The 20,699-nt window shown below is 39.3% G+C and overlaps 1 protein-coding gene across 1 annotated transcript; it reads left to right on the forward strand.

Moving 5' to 3' along the window:
- The first annotated feature begins 11,100 nt into the window (after positions 1-11,100).
- On the forward strand, positions 11,101-20,470 carry LOC311431973 (uncharacterized protein). The gene is made up of 5 exons (XM_084510014.1): positions 11,101-11,295; positions 14,662-14,757; positions 17,410-17,514; positions 18,297-18,392; positions 20,039-20,470. The coding sequence occupies exons 1-5, from the start codon at positions 11,175-11,177 to the stop codon at positions 20,146-20,148; spliced, it is 528 nt and encodes a 175-aa protein (XP_084366140.1). The 5' UTR covers positions 11,101-11,174; the 3' UTR covers positions 20,149-20,470.
- Positions 20,471-20,699: the final 229 nt, after the last annotated feature.

The raw sequence follows: 20,699 nt of genomic DNA on the forward strand, positions 1-20,699 counted from the left end.
TTAATATATAATTTAATATATAATATATATTTTATATTTAATAATATAAAAATGATAAATTAAAAAAAAGAAAGAAAATAATAATAATAACTTAAATCCCAAGGCATGTTTCTAGGTTGTATTTGTTGTTGATGTTGGGTAGTGTGTTATGTGCTGCTTGGATTTGGTGCTTTGAAAGTACCTCTAAATTGTACTGTAGTCATTTAATGGTTACTAAGGACTTCCAGTACCTATACTGCTGGCTGTGAACAGAACCTAAAGAAACTGATGAATTCACTGACAGTGAAGGACAATCATACTTCTGGCCAGCAAATAATCTAGTAGGTTTGGGGATAAAAAAGCCTCTGGGGGAAAAGGCAGCTAGCTGCCATTACCAAATAAATGGCAGGAAGTCATACTTCACATGGCACTAGAATAACATGAATGACATAGCAAAGCAAAAGCTAATAACTGCAGCCATTCTGCTGGGGGCGAGTAATTGAGCAACATAGGAAGTAGTTTTAGGGATGCTGAAAATACATCATTATTGGCTATTTGATGGGACATGTCAAAAAGCAACAGTCAGCTGCAAACCAAGACACATTTGAATAGATGTATCTGTTGCAGCCTGGACAATATTCCACAGATGCAGAGCTAATGACGTATGCAAGGAAGAAATTTAGGTATTTCCACTCCAGTTTAGCTCTGTTGTATCCATGAACAGCTTAGATCTAAGCATCCACCAAGTCTCAGGGAGACAATGGGATGTACTATATGGGCTGGCTAACTCTGTCTGTTGCAAAGCCATAATGGCCAATACTGAATGCTAGGATTGCAAAGGCGACACCAAATTCTTACAGCCTCATAATAACTCCATTCAGGCTCCTAGACTGTATTGTGCATTGACTTCCACCTCAGCATACAGATAATAGCAGTAGAGGATAAACATCTATGAATATGGTGTTATGCCACATAGGTGTTCTTAGCAGTAGAAAATAGGGAACAATGGTTTGGAAAAATTTGCTTTAGGAACAAAAAATATAACCCAGACTTTCACAGTTGTAATTTTTGGAACTTTCCTTGTTTTGTTTTCCTTCAAAATCAGTCTTACCTGGTTTTGACTGTATACTGCTTATTTTGCTTCTGCAATCAGTCTCATTACATTTTGTAACAAAGAAGGTAATTTACAAAGATAATGTACAAAGGGATAGCTAGTAACAGTAGCATGAACCTACATGTGTCTAAATGTCCACTAAGAAAAATTCATGTGGGTGTAAACAACTAAGGCTTTGACGAGGTTTTTCATACCTTCTGCCTTCTTTCTGAATAAAAAGATGTACTTAAGAGGCTGATGTTATGCATCAAGAGACCTTAGTTTGTGCAGTGGTGTTGGTGCTGGATGGAAAGGGTGCTAAGGAGGCAGGAACCATGAGTCCTTGGAACATCAGCTTTGTGCTCTTGCGTAATGAAAACCAACAAATGAAAAACACTTTTAATGGTGAGTCAAACACAACTGATGCTTCACATTGATTTCTGGGCATAAAGGTCAGTATGAATTGTGCCTGGAACACTGGAGTGAGCTGGCCGAGGAGGGAAGCAATGGCCCTGTTTTTGTGATCTTCAACCCATCCACTCCTCTGAGTGACATTAAAAAGAAAGTGAAACAGAAGATTTACAACTTACAGAAAGAGCGTGACTGCTTTGTCACCATATTCCTCGCAAATACATACTGAGTTGCGTTTGCAGGGCTGGCTTATTTTAAGATGTCAGGGCAGTAGGAAACCAAGTTTATCACAGTAAGTGACCAATTTTAGAAGCTCTAGGAGAGAGCAAAAACAGAAGTTTTCTCCTTTACTTCATAGACCATGCAGTCCATATTAGCTCATAAACTAATATGGTATAAAGAATGAAAATATCAACCATGAAAGAATCAAGTTGATCACCTTCTAACAATGAATTTCCTTAATTTTCTTTCTTACTGAAGTATTTTTGTAAAATGCTATAGTCAACCAATATAGGATGTTAGAAAGAACCCCATGTTTCAAAACATGAGCAGATACACACACACACAAAAAGAATGTTACAAAATTGTTTATGCAGATGTGATAGTTCTTGAAAGATATTGCTGGTAAATATTGTTAATGGCATGTTTGTCACCTGCTGTTGCTGTGGTGAAATACAATTATTGATTAGAAGTAATTTTTATCATTTTGAACTGCTAACACCAGACACAATTCTAAAGAGAGGATGGAGATACGATTTAATTAATACTGTCAGAGTATAATATTTGTGTTGTTTTATTCCATTCTGCTGTGGGGCAGGGGAGTGTCATATCCCTGACGACAGTTTGACAAAAAAGACGATGTTAAAACAGGGAAAGTATGTTCTAGCATTGTCTACTCTACTCATTTAAGGGAAAGGAGGTGCTAAATAATGCAGGACTAGACGTTGTCATCACTGAAATCAGTAAAAATGAAAGATTTCAACATTAATATTAACCATTGCATAAAGGAAGAGGCTGTCTTACAAACTGTAGAATCAAGGCTGGTTTTCAGATTTAATTTTTTTTTTTAACTTCCGTTGTTCTCTTTTCCTAAAATATGACATTGTAGATATGTCCAGTCTGCCTATATATCTGCAGCCAACAATTTTAAGTACAGAAGCAAAATCATCTTACGCATAAGTAGTGTGATCTGAAAGTGCTAAGAAGCTGGGCTTTTATTGTGCTTCCCCAAATTTAATCAACAAATGCTTTATTTTCAGTTGTATGAAACGCTTTTTTTTGAGCTTGTTTCCGGCATCAAAGTCCTATATATGCAGTACATCATCCTTTATACATCTAGCATAGGATCAGCAGGGTGATGTGATTGCTTTGTGCCAGTGGGGTGATGCAAGGGATTGCATTAGCAATGCTTGCAGATTTGCATTAGCAAATGGGGTTTCTTGTGTTTTAGAACTTGATTCAGGATTTATTGACTGGGACTAGGCTAGAATGTCAAGCTACCTCCGTCTCTGTATTCATGTGCTTATGTTCAGAGGTGTGTATGTATGTACAAGGTTCCCATTTTATAAAAAAAGTAAAATTAAGGACTGCATTACCCACCCTAGGAGCTCAAAATACAGACACACACACAAAAAAATAACAGTTTAAAAATAGTATTTTTTAGAAGTCAGCAGAAACTAGGAAGCTTCAAGAATTTTATCTGCTTGAGTTCCCTGGGATTGTATTCTTGAGCTCTTTTTCACAACTATCATGAATTAGAAATGCTTTCAGAGTTGAAACTACTCACAGAGTTCCAGAATCTGAAGATTTAGGCAAAACAAACAACAAAAACATCTGTAAATACCCTTCACAATTGGTAGTATTTTAAATATAAAAACATTACAACTACTACCAAGCAACTGTTGTTAAGTCTTCAGTAAGTAAGTATAGACAAAAGTGTCCATCACAGTTTGTGCCCATCAAAGGGGCTTAAATGCAGGCACAGAGATTTGAGATCATCTATTAAGTGGGCTGTTCAAAGACAGATGGCTATAACAAAGATCCTGTTGGTTTTTTGTGTGTGTGCGTGTTTTTAATGTTAAAAAGTCCTGTATTCCTGGCTCTATTCACTTCTTCCACCTGTTATCACTGTGACCATAAGTGAGTCAGAAGGCCTGCTGTCTGCACTGGGGCCTGCCTCCCAAATAGTTCTTTCAGTGTGCCAAGTGCAGTACTTGTGGTTCTGCGGCCTGCAAAGCCACTAATGTCGTAGTTTAGTGGAAAAGATGTGTTTTGGTTCCATAGTTTCACCAAGCTATGGCATTCATCTGGTCATGTAGGTCGACATTAACTTACTTTCATTGGTACTAATGGCCATTTCACTTGGTTGGTTGGCTACAATGAATTTTAATTCAGCATCAACTTGATTGCCCTGCTGTTGTTAAAGGCCTATGTTGGCAACTCCTACTTTTCAAGTTTCTTGGGCCCAAATTCCAGCTCTTGAGACATGATCCTTTGACATGATCATACCTGTGCAGGCTGGAAAGATGATATCTACTGTGCTTAAGATGAAGGATAGCTTTCTTTAAAAATAAAATATTACTTGACTTCTTTCTTCTTTCGTAATCATTTCCTGGCCAAGCTTGCACAGATCATATGAAATATTTGGTGCAAGTTTCAAATCATGTCAGCACATCTAAAACAAATAATACCCTGTATATCCCAGTTTTGCTGTTAGTTCTAAATGGGAGTTTCCTAACAACTTTCTGTTGCCTCACCATCTGTAAAGAGGTTGTGTTATTTAACTGTCCATCAGGAGTGCTGTGAAAATTAGCACAATCAGGCAACATTTACAATTAACTTTAAACTTGTCAAGTGCTGCTAAGCTTCTAAGTATCATTTGCTATTTGTTTCAGTTTCCACTTTATTTGTTGAGAGGTGGGGTTAAGACACTATGACTTAACGATGTGAAAAACATGAAAACATATATTAAACCAAATTTATTAACCATCAGCTGCCAAACTGAAGTCTTCTCTGTTTGTGGACAGTAAAGAACTGTACTTTTTTTTTTTTTTTTTTTTTTTTTTTTTTTTTTTTTTTAATATAAGGGAGCATTGACAGTGCTGATGTTTTGAATGAATTCCAGCATGAGTAATTACATCCTACCATATCTAAATATCAATTAGACGTGGTCTTTTTTCACTCATTTCCTGTTCCACATTGCTGGGTTGTGTTGCTGAGCACTGTTGAACAGTAGGCACATTCACCCTAAAGTTGGCAGCATTTTTCTGGCAGACAAAGTGATATCTTTATGACCCAAGGATGAGCCTCTGGATACTTCCACAGACACTGGTTTTGCTGTGGGGCAGCTTGTGTGATGTTACTTTGGCTTACATCAGCATAAGAGTGTGTAGGGATTACAGTATAATAATAGCTATATAAATACCGAATGATTAATAAAATTTGAAACCTACTGTGGACAGATGGATAGGTACAAAGCAGAATCCTGTAAGGCACAGACTTAACTTCTGGAACAACATATAAAATTCACTACTCAATAGTGTGGGAGGAGGAAAAAACCTGTCTCAATTAGTATTTACTCTCTTGGGATTTTCCTCAAGTTCATCAGGATGAATTGTGAATATGGACTTTCTACTTCAATTAATTTACAGAACATTAGGTCCCTGGTATTTGTACTGTGTTCAGTGATGTGGTATCTAAGTTATACTCAGTAGTTACACCAAGTGCTATTCAATTATTCTTTTCATTGGATATTGTGCCAAATTTCTTTGAGGGCAAAACATAAGATGCAGTGAACAAAAAAATCATTTATTTATGAGGGACATGGTTGAGAGCCCTCGAGTAGTGAGGAAATCAAATTCTTTTCATTTGCTTGTGAGCTCACTTCAGCACCTTAGCGGAATATATTAGAAAAGGACTATTTCAGTTTGACTTTGTAAAATACCAAGCCCTTTAAACTCCACGTCAAAATTCAAGGTACTTGGCACCTTGCAATATCATGCCTTTCTGGGATGTAGGGCCTGATACCACAGTGTTGAAGACAACAGGGAGACTTCTGTGTAGCTCCAAAGGAAGCTGCATGAAATGTCTAGGAGTTTCAGTTCATCTGGACTTTGATCTTTAGGAGTCATGTCTGTATATGAAGGACGGATTTTGTTTCCACTGAAGCTGATGGGTGTGTGCTTTGTTTGGCACCTTTCAGGTGGTGCTTAGGATGCTTACAGAACTGGGCTAATCTTACAACCTAAAGTATGAGCAGAAAATTCTACTACAGTGAGACTGGCCTCAGCTTTCAAAAGGAATAAAATGGGGCAGTATTTGTGTAAGCACTTGGTCCTTCCTTGTTGGAGCGACTAACCAAGGTGATGGGCAGCAAGATAGGGCCTTGTTTTATAAAATTACAACTTTGAAACAATACTTTGTTTGAGAAATTGGGTAGAGGGACATTGGCCTAATTGCTTTGTAGAAATGGAAGATGTCTTAGCTTAGACATCTCCAAACACTTCCAAAAGATGGAATTAAATTCAACTGTTACCTTAACTCCTTGTTGGAAGTGGAGCTGTTTGCAAGGGAAAGAGACAAGCCTTGAATTTTTTGCTCAGTAAACATATAATAAGTAAAACAAACCTTGTTTATTTTCCTGAGTTCATACATCCGGAGTTCAAATGATGGAGTAGTGACAGAGTGACCTTGGCTTGCCTAAAACAGAGATTTGAAAAGTATTAAACTGTTTGCACTGAGCATGGCTGGTTTTCTGACAATACTTGTGTATTGCTTGGGGATACCCAGGATCTCCAGGCACAGATTTATTCTTCACTGTAACTGGAAATGCCTAGAAAAGGTGACAATGTGAGAGATTTATAACTAATCACAACAATTGAAGTGTTCATTCTAAAATACCTCACTAACAGATTACTACTTCCATGTTTCTATCTCGTAAGCAACATAAATCTGTGAACAAGGATTTCAGCACACTTCAGCTTTATTGTTGGTTAAACATCACATATAGTGAGTTTGCCATTACATGAATAAAATTACTTAATTCTAACAATGGTTTCAAAAGTTTCATAAAGGGCTGGCATCCTTTGGAAGAATATATTTGTTTCAGATAAATTAGGGCTTCATATCATGAAGTGAGGCCTAGATGCACTAATGGAGATGATCTATGTGTAATCCATGCAGGCCCTTAATTTTCAGCTCCAAAAAGAGATATGCATGGCATGCTCGTACATAGTTTGTACAAATATAACTTTTGCTCACCTAATTCACACATGGGCATGTTTGAAAATAAATTATCGTTGTCTGTCTTTTAACAGAATTATAGTGACTTTTGTACATATTTTTCAAATACCTCCATGGCCAATGACAAATCACTCTCTCTTTGAGAGACAAACCAGTATGCCAATTGTCAGCAAAGACTGATGTTGGTCATAAGTTGCTATTATCTGAAAGATTTGGCATGGGTTTGAGTTGGGATACAGCTTTGAACAATGCTACTTAACTGTGTCATTACCTGATGGCTCGTCTGTAAATGATAGAATGGAGATCAAGTTATGCTGAAAGGTACTTATACATGCGCATATTAATTGTGATGCTATACTGATATACAAAATGTCAGCTCTGTATATCTGGATGACACTTATTAGAAATAATTAAGTACAGCACTGAGTCCAGCTGTAGCAGTGCAGTAGTGATTGTGTCAGTGCTTTGAAATTGCACATACTGCACAGTGCTGGGAAAGTAGCTAGCTGTATAACGCCTCCTAACACTACCTCCCACCCCAGTAAATCTACTTAATTAACAAACTAATCCTGCTTTATTATTGTGTAGCACCACACTGCAATTACCCTCTAAAATTTCATAACCTGCTTTCTAGGCTTACCATAGTCCTACAAGTCAGTACTTCTGAGTGCAAGTTGTGCTGTACCATGGCTGGCCAACCAATAAAATGTGAAGTTCTCTGCTAATGCAATGTAATAATTCCTTGAAAATACGCAAGAGACATGTGCGTGTTCTAGGATGGTGAGAAGTGGGATTCCCATGGAGTTGTGGGAGAGCCCAGCCTTGTACCTACCTTGCCTTACATGGAGTAGAATCCCAACTCCACGTGAGCATCCTCATTTCTGCAGTATGTCACTGAGGACCTTGGCTTGGGTTATAATGCAGGTTTGATTTCATCCCTGTATTCTCTAGACTGGAGACCAGTGCCCCTGAAGAGGCAGTTAAACATTGTTATCTATGACTCAGGTAGACATTATAACAGAAGGATTTAGATGCTCCTTCCTCTACTGCTTAAATAAGCAAGAGAAGAGCCCCTTAATATTGTAGTTCTAAAACCGTGAAACATGAACTCTACTTAGCAACTTCAATAACCTTTTTTTTTTTTTTTTTTTTTTTTTTTTTAAATCAGATTGTGCTTCTAGGAATAAAACATGTCTGATACACAGAGGCATTTCTGTTTTCACTGAGAGCCTCTGCTAACATGACACAAACCCTTTAAAATGCAGACATGCACTCAGCAAATTTGATAAGCCCTGAGATGAATTTAGATGCACAAAGATGGTGAAGCAACATAATCCTTCCTACAGAAGATAATGTTTAAACAAATTTATTTCATTCAATGAAACACCTGGGCAAGCTTATTTAGTATAGTCTTTGCATTTAATTAGCTCTGCTGAAGGGGTACTTACCATATTTCAAAATGCGATATATTTTCTTTTGTATTAATTATCTTAAGATCCTCAAAGGAAACCTGGAGAGAGAGGTGGAAAAAAAAAAGGAAAAGGGAAGTTGGAGGGAAGACTCTTAATTAATCTGAGCCATCAGAAGTCATCTTTTTGGAATAGGGTAGATGGGATATGGGATTGAAAATAAATAGTACTTTAAAAGTCAGACTCCCTACATGCATAATGAAGAATAGTCATTAAAACACGAAAAGAATTCTGTGTGAAATAATTGTTGCTAGGCATTGATATCAGAAATGCATGCTTACACGCTAAACTGTCATATGGAGAAAATTCAGAAATAGAAAAATAATTATGTGAAGAACTCAATATGGTCAAAATTATTGGCAAAACTTAAGGAAGTGTAAAATTGTGATGTACCCAAGGAACAATATAGCCCAGAGTCAATGTCTGCATTCTTTCTGTATCTTTTTGTTGTTGCGAGGCTGGCATAAACAAAGCTATTCCTTTTGAGAAGAATTTATTCCCCAATATATTTCTAGCAAGTAATTTTACCAAGAGTGCTGTAACTACGCAATCCAATTACATTCATGCTTTTAAGAGGAAACAGTGTACAGGGAACAGTGTACAGGGAACAGTGAACAGGAGACCCTCTGCAACACAAGTGGAACTGTAATATGAACAAGATTTTGACATTTTTTATTCTAGATGTCATATTCTGTTAATTTTCTAACTTATGTACAAGCAAATAAATCGCTGTGTTTTGGTTTTTTTTGTTTGTTTGTTTTTTCCTGCAGCATCGTTATGGCAAGGGGTGTTTGCAACTTTCACTGCACAGGATGAATCTAATTGTATGTGTATTGGTATCATCTAAAAGTTGCTATGGTTGCCTGGGTACAAGCAAGAGGAGAATTGTGCCCATTTTAGGCAGTTATTCAGTATTGCACTTACAGGCTTCTCTTGTTTAATCATTTAACATGTCACTTTGTTCCTTGAAAAGCTAAATACGGTCTTGTAAAGATCATATTACACTCACCTTAGTTTTTGCAAAAAGCCAGACAGCACACTATCCTATTAGCAGCAGACTTGCCTTGTATTTTAATCCTTCTAGGAACTGTATGTTCCAAATACAGGGATGAAATCCAGTTTTCCAACAGAAAAAGGATTTTTTTTTTTCTTTTATTCTTTCAAGCAATTACACAAACTTTAGTTTCTAATTAAAGTGAACTCACTTATCGGATTGTACCACTCATCCACCTAGGCAACAAGTCCTGTTGTTTTATGCCAGTCGCAAAACTAGTTTGAAGTCAAATCTCACTAGTTAAGTAAAGCTTGTTTATTTTTCTCTAGTTCTTCAAGATGCATGAGGTTTATTTCACTTTTCTGTACACAATTTGTATAAGTGTTTTTACTATCCTTTTATTGCTATTAGTCAATAAAGCTCCCCTGAAAAAATTTCCTTGGGCTCGATCTTGGCATTGAAAGTATTTGCTTTCCCTGGGAACTACTTAAAGTGATAGGATGCACTCATGAAAGATTGGAATAATGAGGGGAAAAAATAGCTTTTTGATCATTTGTGTTTTGTTTTTTTTTTTTTTTTTTCCCCCATGTTCTTGCAACTGAAGATAAATATTTGAAATATTGCTGTTTGATTTTTTTTTTTTCACAGAATTTTATCCAAACAATACATTGCCAGAGACTGCATGTTGGTTGAGGAAGCAGCTTGAAACTCATTTTCCTTCTGTTTTCCCATCTGCAAAATGGCAGTGAGTTTAATAACTCAGCCCTCTTCCTCCCTCAAATTCCCTTTCAAATACTGTCATAATATCCATGTCTGATACTGACTTTCAAGATGATGAGTAGAAGTTAGAGTTTCTAGACTAAAAGAGGTGGGAAGATCAGTCATATTACAAGAGCTGTAGCTACAGCTTACAGATGCCATCCTGAGAACAGGTGCAATGGTCAAAAAAAGGCATGGTTCATGGTAAGATGGGCTCACCTGAACTGCACGCAGCTTAGTCCAGCTAAATGACCACCTGCTAGTTGCTCAGTCATTAAACTCTTTATTTGATGGCTGTGCATCTCTTTCAAAATATGGGTATATAAAGGAAGCTGTGGGGACCTAGGGGTTGGCCTCTTCTCACAGGTAACTAGTGATAGGGCTAGAGGGAATGGCCTCAAGTTGTGCCAGGGGAGGTTCAGGTTGGGAATTAGATGTTTCTTCTCAGAAAGAGCAGTCAGGCACTGGAATGGGTTGCCCACAGAGGTGGTGGAGTCACCATCCCTGGTGGTGTTCAAGGAAGGGCTGGACCTGGTACTTAGGGATGTGGTTCAGTGGGTGATATTGGTGGTAGGGGGATGGTTGGACCAGATGATCTTGGAGGTCTTTTCCAACCTTAATGATTTTATGATTTAGTATTGGCCATCTAGCTTCACGAGCACTGGGTGATATTCTGCAGTCAGGTCTCTGCTTTAACAATCCTCTCTGGTTTGAAAGAATTCCATCAAGCCATGGGTTTTTACACTTGTACTGTCCCAAAGCGTAGGGGTGTGAGACCTCATCCCTGCTTGCTTAGGAAGCCCAGGAGGTGCCAAGGGAGCCCTGTGCCAGCAGGACTGGTACTATGTGGGGCCATCTGGGGGTCGTTTATCTCCCCAGCAGTGGGGCCCGGCCTCTGCCCCACACCACCAGCTACCCGTGAGGGGTGCGTGAGACCGGCTGGGGTGAAAGGGTGAGGAGGAGGAGGAGAAAACTGAGGTGGGGGGGGGGGGGGGGGGAAACGAGGGGGGCGTGCATGAGCGGGGGGAGAAAGGGGAGTGAGCGGGAGCGGCGGGGAGCGGAGCGCAGCGGGCCGGCGGCGAGCTGCCGGGCCATGGCGCGGCGGGCCGGGGGCGGTGGTGGCTGCGGTGATGGCGGCGGGGGGGTCCCCCGGCGGCTGGTGCTGTGGCTGGCCCTGTGGGGGCTGTGGGGCGGCGGCGGCGATGCCCAGCCCGGCCGGGGGGCTGCCATGCCCTGGGGCTGGGGCACGGCGGCGGCCTGCAGCCCTCGCTGCCTGCACGGCGGGCTGTGCCTCGGCAACGGCACCTGCCTCTGCTCCAAGGGCTACGAGGGCGAGCTCTGCCAGCACGGTAACGGGATGGGGATGGGGTGCGGGTGTGGGGCAGGAGGGGGGTGATGTGGGGTGGATGGAGGCAGGGTGAGGGGAACGGTGCTGAGAGCGCAGCCGGCGGTCAGCAGGTGGGTGAAGATGCTCACTTGGGTGTGGAATGATGGTGCCGTCAGCGGGTCGCGTTTTATCGTCTGAAGAGCCTTTAAATGCCTGTTTGATGAATAAGGTTCTGCATTGGCATCCCTTTGCCGTTTTCTCAGTGAGTGTAAACCCCCCTGGGCAAGGGGTGATGCCTTTGGAGGGCTGGCTGCTGTCTGGACCTGAGCAATGTTAGGTGGTGCTGCTAGGTGGGGTCAGTGAGATGAGTGCTGAGGAAAAGGTAAAAATGTGTGTAGGAAGCAGGTTGTTTGCTGGGTCCCTCGTTTGTTCAGAGTACACTGTGTATCAAAATACAGGAGCTTATTTCCTAGATATAACCCGACTCACAGAGTCACTTGCACACCCTGTTTCAGTGGTGGTTAAGTTGGAAGGAACGGAAAAACTTGTTCCTGGTGGTCTCTAAGGGGAGATGTATTTCTGAAAGCATTGCTTGATGTACAAAATGCAAGTGAGAGGAGTTTCAATCTGAACCCTATTTAGTGTAGTGTTCCCAATTTCTAATTGTCTTCTTCAAAAGTTGAGCTCTGGAGCCCTGTGGCTAATAATTGCTAAAACCTGGTCAGTATCAGCAGAAACTGTGTTGCCTTATGTCTTGTCCTGTAGGAAGAGGTAATGCATTTTGTATTGTATTTCTCCTAGTTCTCAGTGCACTTCATCTAAAATGTCATTCTTCTAAACTTTGAAATGGGACGTGTTAGGGGGTGTCCTGAGCGACTTCTGTTACAGGTGCTGAAAATTTCACCCTGTACTGCAGTCACTTGAGGAGCGCTGGTTTATTGAGAACCTGGGTTACCAAGCGGTGGGTTACAGTGCCCGGTAACACACTGAGAACACGCTGCATAGTGGGGATGAGTAGCAGTGCTGTGAGAGCTTTGTCCAGACAAATGTTGGACCCTAGCCCTGTTTGGTTTTAGTGGAGGTGTGGAAGATCATCAGAAATGCAGGTCTGTTTATGAGCTAGAGTGGTGAATGACCTGGTATTAAGGGAACCACTGCTTTCTCTGATAAAGTCATCAATGCAGGGGAAAAAAAAAAAAAAATGAAGAAGAAATGAGACCTCATCCCTTGTTCTGTCAAGAAACCCACTAAATTAACTTTTTATCTTCTCACTCACAGAAATCAGAAATTAAAAATGGGACACTGTCCATCTAAATCTGTGTATGCATGGTAGGGTTATGTCGTGTTTTTTATATGAATATCATGGCTTTGAAATAGTGGAGCAACAAAAAAGTGTTTGTGATGTCTCTAGTCTTCCCTGGCTGTTGAGATAATACAGATGGAAAGGAGAAAATCTGTTCTATCATTTAAAAAGAAATAATCCAATATTTAGGAAAAAAAAAAAGTTATTATATTTTTTTTTAATAGATGGTCTTCAAACTGTTACTGGAATTTGTGGTTGCAAGCTAAATGAATCTAATAACATACATAGATCCTTGTTCAGTGTGGGCTGTGAAATAACATAACCTGTGGAATTGCAAAACATGGACATAACAAAGGGAAAAAGTTGAGTTAAACTTCTCCTAGTGCAATTCTCTCTGGTTGAGTGGGTTGCTCAGAAAAGAGATTTACTGCTTAGCCTTCTTGCTCCACGTGGGATTGCAGCGATATGCCAGGCAAGCACCTTGTGGTGGCAGGTTCTCTCTGTCCCAAGAGCTTACTGGACACTGGGATATTGCAAAATATTTCAGGGTGTTTTTGGTGTAATTTTTATTTTAGTGAGAAGCTGTGGATCCAATTCCTTCCATATATACAGTCTTGCTTATTCTGGGAAGTTAAAGAGCAGTTGCTGATATTTTGGCAAAGCATAAAACAAGCATAAGGAAAAGATGTGCAGTTTGTAGGCTGCAGATTTCAGGACTCTCACGCTCCCTCACGCTGTCCCAGCTCAGTAGTGAAATGCTTTCTAGAAGGTGTTTGCCTTATGGAGAGTCTTCAGCTCTATAAATTCTATAAATACACAGAATCATAGAATCCTTCAGACTGGAAAAGACCTCTAAGATCATCTACTCCAACCTTTAGTCTAACCATATGGGAAAGTATCTGCCTGTCCAAATGGTAATAGTTAGCAGATGAGAATAGCGTAGGGTTCCAGCACTGCATAATACACAGAGCTGTGCTTTTGGGATCTCATTGCTATTCTCTTGGTTCCTTTCTGTCGAACACCAGCTCTTCCCTCTTGCTGTTTGCTTCATGTAAGCATGTAAGTGGTGTCAGATTTAACTGTTAGGTCGTCAGGGCAGAGTTTCTCTCTTGCCCTGTGTATGACTCCACAGTGGTATTTGGATATCGATATTAGTATATTTTTTTAGCATAAATAAAATAAGCCTTATAAAACTGGGAGAAAAAAAAAAAAAAAAAAAAGGAAAGAAAAAAAAAAAAGAGAGAGAGAAACTGAATTTTCCTAAGGTGGAGATACTTTAATTTATGGCATTTCCAATGAGCTGAAAGCATCTAGTAAAACAGTTATGCAGTGCTGAGTGCTGAATGTTTCTTTCATATATGTCTGCATCCTTTATTTACATGCAATACTCATTGTGCAGATATTAATGTATTCTTCAGCTGGATTTGCCCTCATGTTGCCACCAAGCAGTGTGGTGTTATTCAGTGCTTGCTTTTTTCCTCTTCCATCAGTCTCAGACTTCTCACTCATCCAGCCAAAAGACAAAGCAATGTCATGTAGAGAGCTCATCTTGCACCTGTAGGCAATTCAGATCAGACCCTCTGAAACACATAGCTTCCTAAAATTTGGGTGTGAATAAATGTGTGTTTTCTTAGAAACCAGGGGTGATTGAGGAATGATTTATGAAAATCCTAGCAAGGATTTGCAAAATTGAGCTTCTTATTTGCGCCTTACACAACATATCCAAGCTGTCGGCAATGAAATAGTTGTGGAATCTAGGATGGCCACAGATGCTTTTCTCCCAACAAATGATTTAATTGTGACAGAAGTTACATCTATCTTGGATGATTTCTAAATGGTCATTTCAGACAGGTCTTTGAGAGGCCAACTGAGGGGGAAAAAATAAAAGGTGACGAAGGAAGCGATGGCATTTCTCTGTGCACGGAAACTTTTTCACTGGCAGTGTGGGATGGCAGAACAAACGTATCTTAGGAAATGTGAAGGCAAACGGAGTACTCACTGACTAAAATAATGCACATTTCTTAGGTACTTAAGTAATAGCTTTGGTAAGCTTCACCAAGGTTTCTTTGTTTGTCTTTCTTACAGCCACATGTTATCCAAAATGCAAAAATGGTGGGGAGTGTCTGAGGCCTGGAAAATGCAGATGTCCACCTGGCTATGGGGGTAGATACTGTCATAAGGGTGAGTAAAACCCAAACAAGTGATAGCTCGGGAAGACTTCAAGTTTGGAAACAAAATGGATTTGGGACTTGTCAAGTGCAGGCTTAATGTTTTTTGAAATAATGACCTTAATTGCTTAGACCTCTGACTTTACTGTCAAAATATGTATGTCCTATAGGATCCGTGTGCTTGCAGGATAATAGCGTGGAGTATATGTATTTGTTCTTGATTGAGAATTTCTTGAGAGAAATTGAGAGAATTTTCTCCCTTGTAAATGCATTGTTTATGTGTGTGTAAATATTTTGTGTTTTAAATGTTATTTAGCTATAGAGCAGACTTTTTTTTCTAATTAATTTCATCAGATGATTTGTACAGATATGTATTTCTGTGTTAGGTGGTTGAAACTTTTATGTACCTGCAAGATAGTAATACTGAGGGCAAGCTGCTAAAGTTACATGTAGCAATGTGCTGCTGATGGGTAAGGGGAGATGGCAGAGATCACGAGCAACAGACCAATTCTTACAGTTTTGTGAAGCTTACTGAATATATGCACAGGTTGGAAAAGGTGATCCAAGAAAAAGTTGTTTTGTTATGAACTCATCAGACTACTGATATAACTCCTGAGTTCTGCGATAAAAGGTGAAGCAAACTTCAAAACAGTTTAAAAGAAAAACAACGTAGTAGGCAGGATATCCCAAGAGAGTGAAGGAAAATAAATACTTGTTTTTCTTTCAGCAGAAAAACTCTGCGTATCACTTGAAAATTTGTCAGGAGTACTCCATGAAAAGGCACTGTTTAGCTAGTTTGGCTGTTGTCACTACTGAGAACCTGCTAAGCGTTCTTTCTAACTGCAGTCAGAGCAGCCAGAAGCTGGATTCTCTGTTTATTCTTGGTGTTTATTCCATGGGCCTTTGTTATATTTCCTTCCTAACATTAAATAGCTACCAGAGCTTACCTGAAACATAACCTAATGTAGATTTGGAACTTGACTCACTTCTGCAGCTCTCTGAAGCCTTGTTGCTATTGGGTTGTCTATGGGGGTTTTGGAATTTCATGAAGAAAGTGTGACCTGAGCTTACTTAGCACGGTGACGTCTAAGTTTACCGAACCTTAAATTATAGCTCTGGGATGTTAACTACATTGAATGGGAATTCAAATGCTAGTGATAATGTCAAAATTGTTAATGTTATAGACAAATTAGAAAGATAAGGAACTGTCTTCTCATGAAGATCTGTGTAACAATAATGTGTAATGCATTGAGAAATAACTATTCATTTTGTGTAGTTTACAATATTGACAGCAACGAGGTAAACTGGAGCATGGTCAGTGTTTTTTTTCAGCAATAGGATGTGTATATATATGTGTATATATATATGCACACACATATAATTTCTTAAAAAAAACAACTGAAAGCATATGTTAGTAGGGTCTGCATGGAAGGGAAAACTTTATGTTCTCAGAAGAGTCTGAATCAGAAGCAATGTGATAGATATTACATGAACAGAAAAAGCAGAATAGGGAATTGGTTTATTACCATAGGCTAGACTTGGATCTCTACCCAAGCAAATGTGCTGCTTGTGTTTTGTGTGTTCTCCCTGTGGGGCAAAGGATGTGCTTGTGGTCACCTGTAAGGTGCAGTATTGTGGCTTACAGAGCCTGGATGTGCAAACTTGTTGTGAAGAGCAGTGTGCTAATAAATACATCAGCTTACACTGTGCAATAAAGAAATACAAAAACCAGCTCTGAATAGCTTTTCTAGCTGTGCTAGAGTAAACTTGTGTGCCCTTGCGTATTCAGTCTTTGTGCCAAAAATCTGTTAGCTGAATTCATGCTCAAAACTTGTGGTAGAAGAGGGATTTAAAGCTTTTTCTAGGAAGCATCAAGCAGGCATCCTGACTGTCCATCATTATAATGAAGGGTAGAAGTTTCTCTCCCATAAAGTGAAGGTGCTGTATACATTTACATTCATTCTTGTGGAAGGCTGCATTTGATTGTACATAACAGTGATTATGCCATATTTCAGAGATGATAGTGCACTACACAGTTGATACCAGTCATATGTCTGGTATAAATAATACTTCATTAATTAGTCCTTCAGGGCTTTGACATGTAGAACACTTCTGAAATGAGGAAACTTGCTTAGCTGATCTGTGGTAAAGCACCACTCAGCTGCATTATAGTCATAGGTTTATTCGTCAAAGTAATATCCCCTTCTCTTCTTGCTCTTGTTATGTGTAGGAGCTCTCAGGGAAGGAAATATGTGAATTCTTGACCATGTGTTGCTGATTTATCAGCTGTGATTTGGCTAGATCGATAACAATGTGCATGATAGTAGTTACAGTGGTGTAGCAGCTGAACATTTGGTTCACAGTTATCTGGGCGGGAGCACAGCTATTTTGTGCCATAAGGATAATCATGCTTGTTAGTTGGTACTCTCAGGTTAAATGCTCAACAAGCATTTATGCACGTGCTTAATTTTAACGGTGTGATGGGTTGGCATGGTTCTGTCACCATTGCTGACATGATGGAGCTGTGTCTTGCTATGAATAGTCAAAATCTTAGTCTTTGCAGAAATGATAAAACAAGTAGTCGATGGTAGCCAGCTGTTTGAAGATATCTGTTCAATTTCCTCTGCTGCTCCTGAAATGTAGTGTCTATGCTGTCCTTCTGCAGTAAGCTGTGAAGGAGGCTGCCAAAATGGTGGGGAATGCATCTCTGTCAATGGGGTTGTGAAGTGCCTTTGTGCTTCTGGTTGGACAGGATCAAGATGCCAAGAGGGTGAGTATTTACACTAACACGCCTCATCTGTACCACTTAAATGCTGATAGTCCTTAAGCCCTGTAAACAAACCCTGATGGACTCTGATGAGAGAGCAGTAAAAACAAAGATAATTTGCTAGATACACCATTGAAGTAGTCTCAGTTTTTCTATCACTGCATTCTCAAGAGCAGAATTGAGAATTACTCATTTAATTTATATATGTGTGTATATATATATATAAATACAACCTAAACCAAACTAAACCCTGTGTTTCACCTGGCAGAAAAGTTGAAGAAACTCTTATCTCACGTAAGATGCTTGCGTTATTGTGCTATAAAGTAAGGATGAAGAGATGTTGTTATCATGGCATGGGACATGCCAATGTAGTACATTGCGTGTTTACATACAGGAAATATTGATGAAAATGTAACTGCAGTGACAAAAGCATTTTAAAAAGTGTAAGAGACTAATAACTATGGAAATGTCATTGCACTGAAACAGAAATGAGAGACCTGCATTATTGGTATGTATTCCAAAAAAAATAGCACAAATTATTCTGTACTAAAATGTACATTTTTTAAATTTAAACAAAAAATCTTGCACAGTCTATGTGTATTTTCATTTATTTTTCATTCCTGTGGTCCTGGAAATGCTTTTAGAGTAATACCAGTTGAGCATCTGACCTGGAAGAAAATGTTTTTTGCCATTTTGATTCGTATCATCCTGAATATTTCATTCTGTCAGGATTCTTTTATATCAGTTTTATAAATCCTGCTGGCTTACCCATTCTTTCCTTCTAGCAATTTGTCCTCAAGGTTGTCGGAATAATGGAGCTTGTGTGGCTCCTGGGATTTGTAGCTGTCCAGCTGGATGGGTTGGTGGAGCATGTCACTTAGGTAAATAACTTCTGACATTTTTCTTGTATCCATTTCTCTACTTATGTGATTTATACAATACAGTGTTTAAATCTTCAGTGCCTAACAAAGCTGCTAGAAAAGTATTTTAGAGTAGTAAATGAGACGTTCTTCTGCATACTGGAGATCTTATGTGTATGCATAAGGAATAGATGGCTTTTCACATTGGTCAGAAAGACAGAGCTTTTCCACTTCAAGTAACTTCAGATTTAGTTTTGGTTGTCACCAAATTTGTTACTTAGTATATATTATATGTCAGAAATATTTTGTGTAAACTGAGACCATGGTTTAGAGAACTAAAAATGGCCATTACAGAAATGCTAACACTACTGACATGGATTAGAAGCTTCATTGAATTTTATAGATGTGGAGAAGTGAAACTTGCTTCTCACTTCAAGGATAAATTGGGAGAATCAACTCCAGGTGCTTTTTACAGCCAGCTTTCTCTTACCCTTTTATGAGGATTAGTTCTGACTGACATTCCTGCTGAACAACCACTTGCATTTTACCAAATTTTTCTTCACAGAAGCAGATGAATATTATAAAACCTTTAATCTACCTAAAGCTGCGTGTGCCTGTGTGCCAGTAGCAGCACTGCTCTGATGCTAAAGGCAATAATCCCAAGCCTGAAAAAAAGGAAAGCTTTTTGTTTGCTCTCTGGGAGACTGAGAGACAGCTCACTTAAATGTTGCTTTTGAACTAGATAGGATGGGTGCAAAGTCTGTGGATTAAGTCCTCCCGTGTATGAAATATTTGTGTGGCTCTGGGAGTCCAAATTGGCTATCATTAGTTCTGCAATATGTGTATTGTCAAACAAACATTAACATATAAATATTTCAGTGTTCCCATTTGATCAGGAAAATGCTTGTTCTTTCTATTCAGTGGTGTGTTGTGATAGAGCATGATATTAAAAGATAAGTATGGGACATGCAGAGAAACTATGAAATCCTTGGTACCACTCCCTGCACCAGCAATAATGGTGGAAATGTGCAGGTTCTTAATGTCAGAATAATAACCGTGCCTGAACTCCATAGATCTCTATCCGGTTTGACCTCTCTTGGCAAGGGCACTCATAAGGAGATTGAAACCCTCTCATTTGTTTCCTTAACTGGTGTGTAGCTGGGGGACAACTGAAGCAGTGCCTGCTCGGTTCCCTATTGCCCTTCTTTTTTCAGAGGAGTAGGGAAACAGAAGGGCAAGGAGCAACTAGGATGTGGTAACTGTTTCGTGTGTAAGCAGCAGCTAGGATGTGGTAACTGTTTCCTCATGGATGTGTCCATCCAAGAACTGTCTTGAAAACAAGTTCCAGCAGAAATTTTGATTGGTCCCTTGCTCCCATGGAGGCATCCATCTAAAAATAGTCTGTGCCTTAAAGAACAAAGGAAATGATAGTATTTTAAAAGGGGAATGGAGCATGAGTAAGACTAGCTGTACTGTGGCGGTATTCCAGTGAAGGCCACAAGGCCATAAATTGAGAGGCATTGCTTTTTGGTTCTTCCATTATGCTTTTATTTATACAGTCCCTGTGCAGTCTCCAGGGAACAATTCTGCTAGTACAGTGAGACAAAGAAGAAAAATGATCCTGTGCTGTGCAGAAGACATACTGTGTGTCTGGTGTCTCATTTCAGCTGTATGTAAACTACCTTGTCAGCATGGAGGAAAATGCATAGCTCCAAACGTGTGCAGATGTCGACTGCCCTACTCTGGTCTACAGTGTACAAAGAAAAGGAAGGAATGAAGCAACTTCAGCAAAGATAAGCTGCATTTTCTTCACCATACGGAGATGAAGTCTAGGGGAGGGAGAAATTAAACATGGTAACTAGTTGATTTCAGGTAGCTTTTTGTCTTCAGTATATTAAGTGAATGCTTTTCTCTATGAAAGAGAAGTATTGCTGATTGTAACAAAGCTGTTATAAGTATCCAAGTGTGCTTAGTGTGTGGTGCACACTCCTGTGTGTGTAGTGTATGATTTTCTGCTGTTCTCATTTTTCTTCATAAGCAGCAGTATTAGTCTTGGTTGATAGAACTGACCTTGAAATAAAATTTACTCTTCAAATAAAGAACTTCAAAATGGATCTATTTTTTTTTTTTTTTCTGACTAGAATTGATGTTTTATATTAGTGATGTGTTTTTAAAAAAGCACATGAAACAAAGCATCCTAATTCAGATCGTCAGAAGTGGATGTTAGTTCAAGTCTGATTTACCTTTGATAAGATGACACAGTTGCAAGATGAAGCTTGCAGAGTTTGCATCTCTGTGGAATAACAGCAAAGAGCAAAGCATTTTATT

This window comes from Aythya ferina (assembly GCF_964211825.1).
Source record: "Aythya ferina genome assembly, chromosome: 2".
NCBI classification, from domain to species: domain Eukaryota; kingdom Metazoa; phylum Chordata; class Aves; order Anseriformes; family Anatidae; genus Aythya; species Aythya ferina.

Bases quoted from the DNA above. Each gene is read 5' to 3' on its own strand.
- LOC311431973 (XM_084510014.1), top strand. From the start codon at position 11,175: ATGCCCTGGGGCTGGGGCACGGCGGCGGCCTGCAGCCCTCGCTGCCTG. The intron at 17,515-18,296 runs GTGAGTATTTAC...CTTTCCTTCTAG, and splicing joins AGGATCAAGATGCCAAGAGG to CAATTTGTCCTCAAGGTTGT. The intron at 18,393-20,038 runs GTAAATAACTTC...GTCTCATTTCAG, and splicing joins TGGTGGAGCATGTCACTTAG to CTGTATGTAAACTACCTTGT.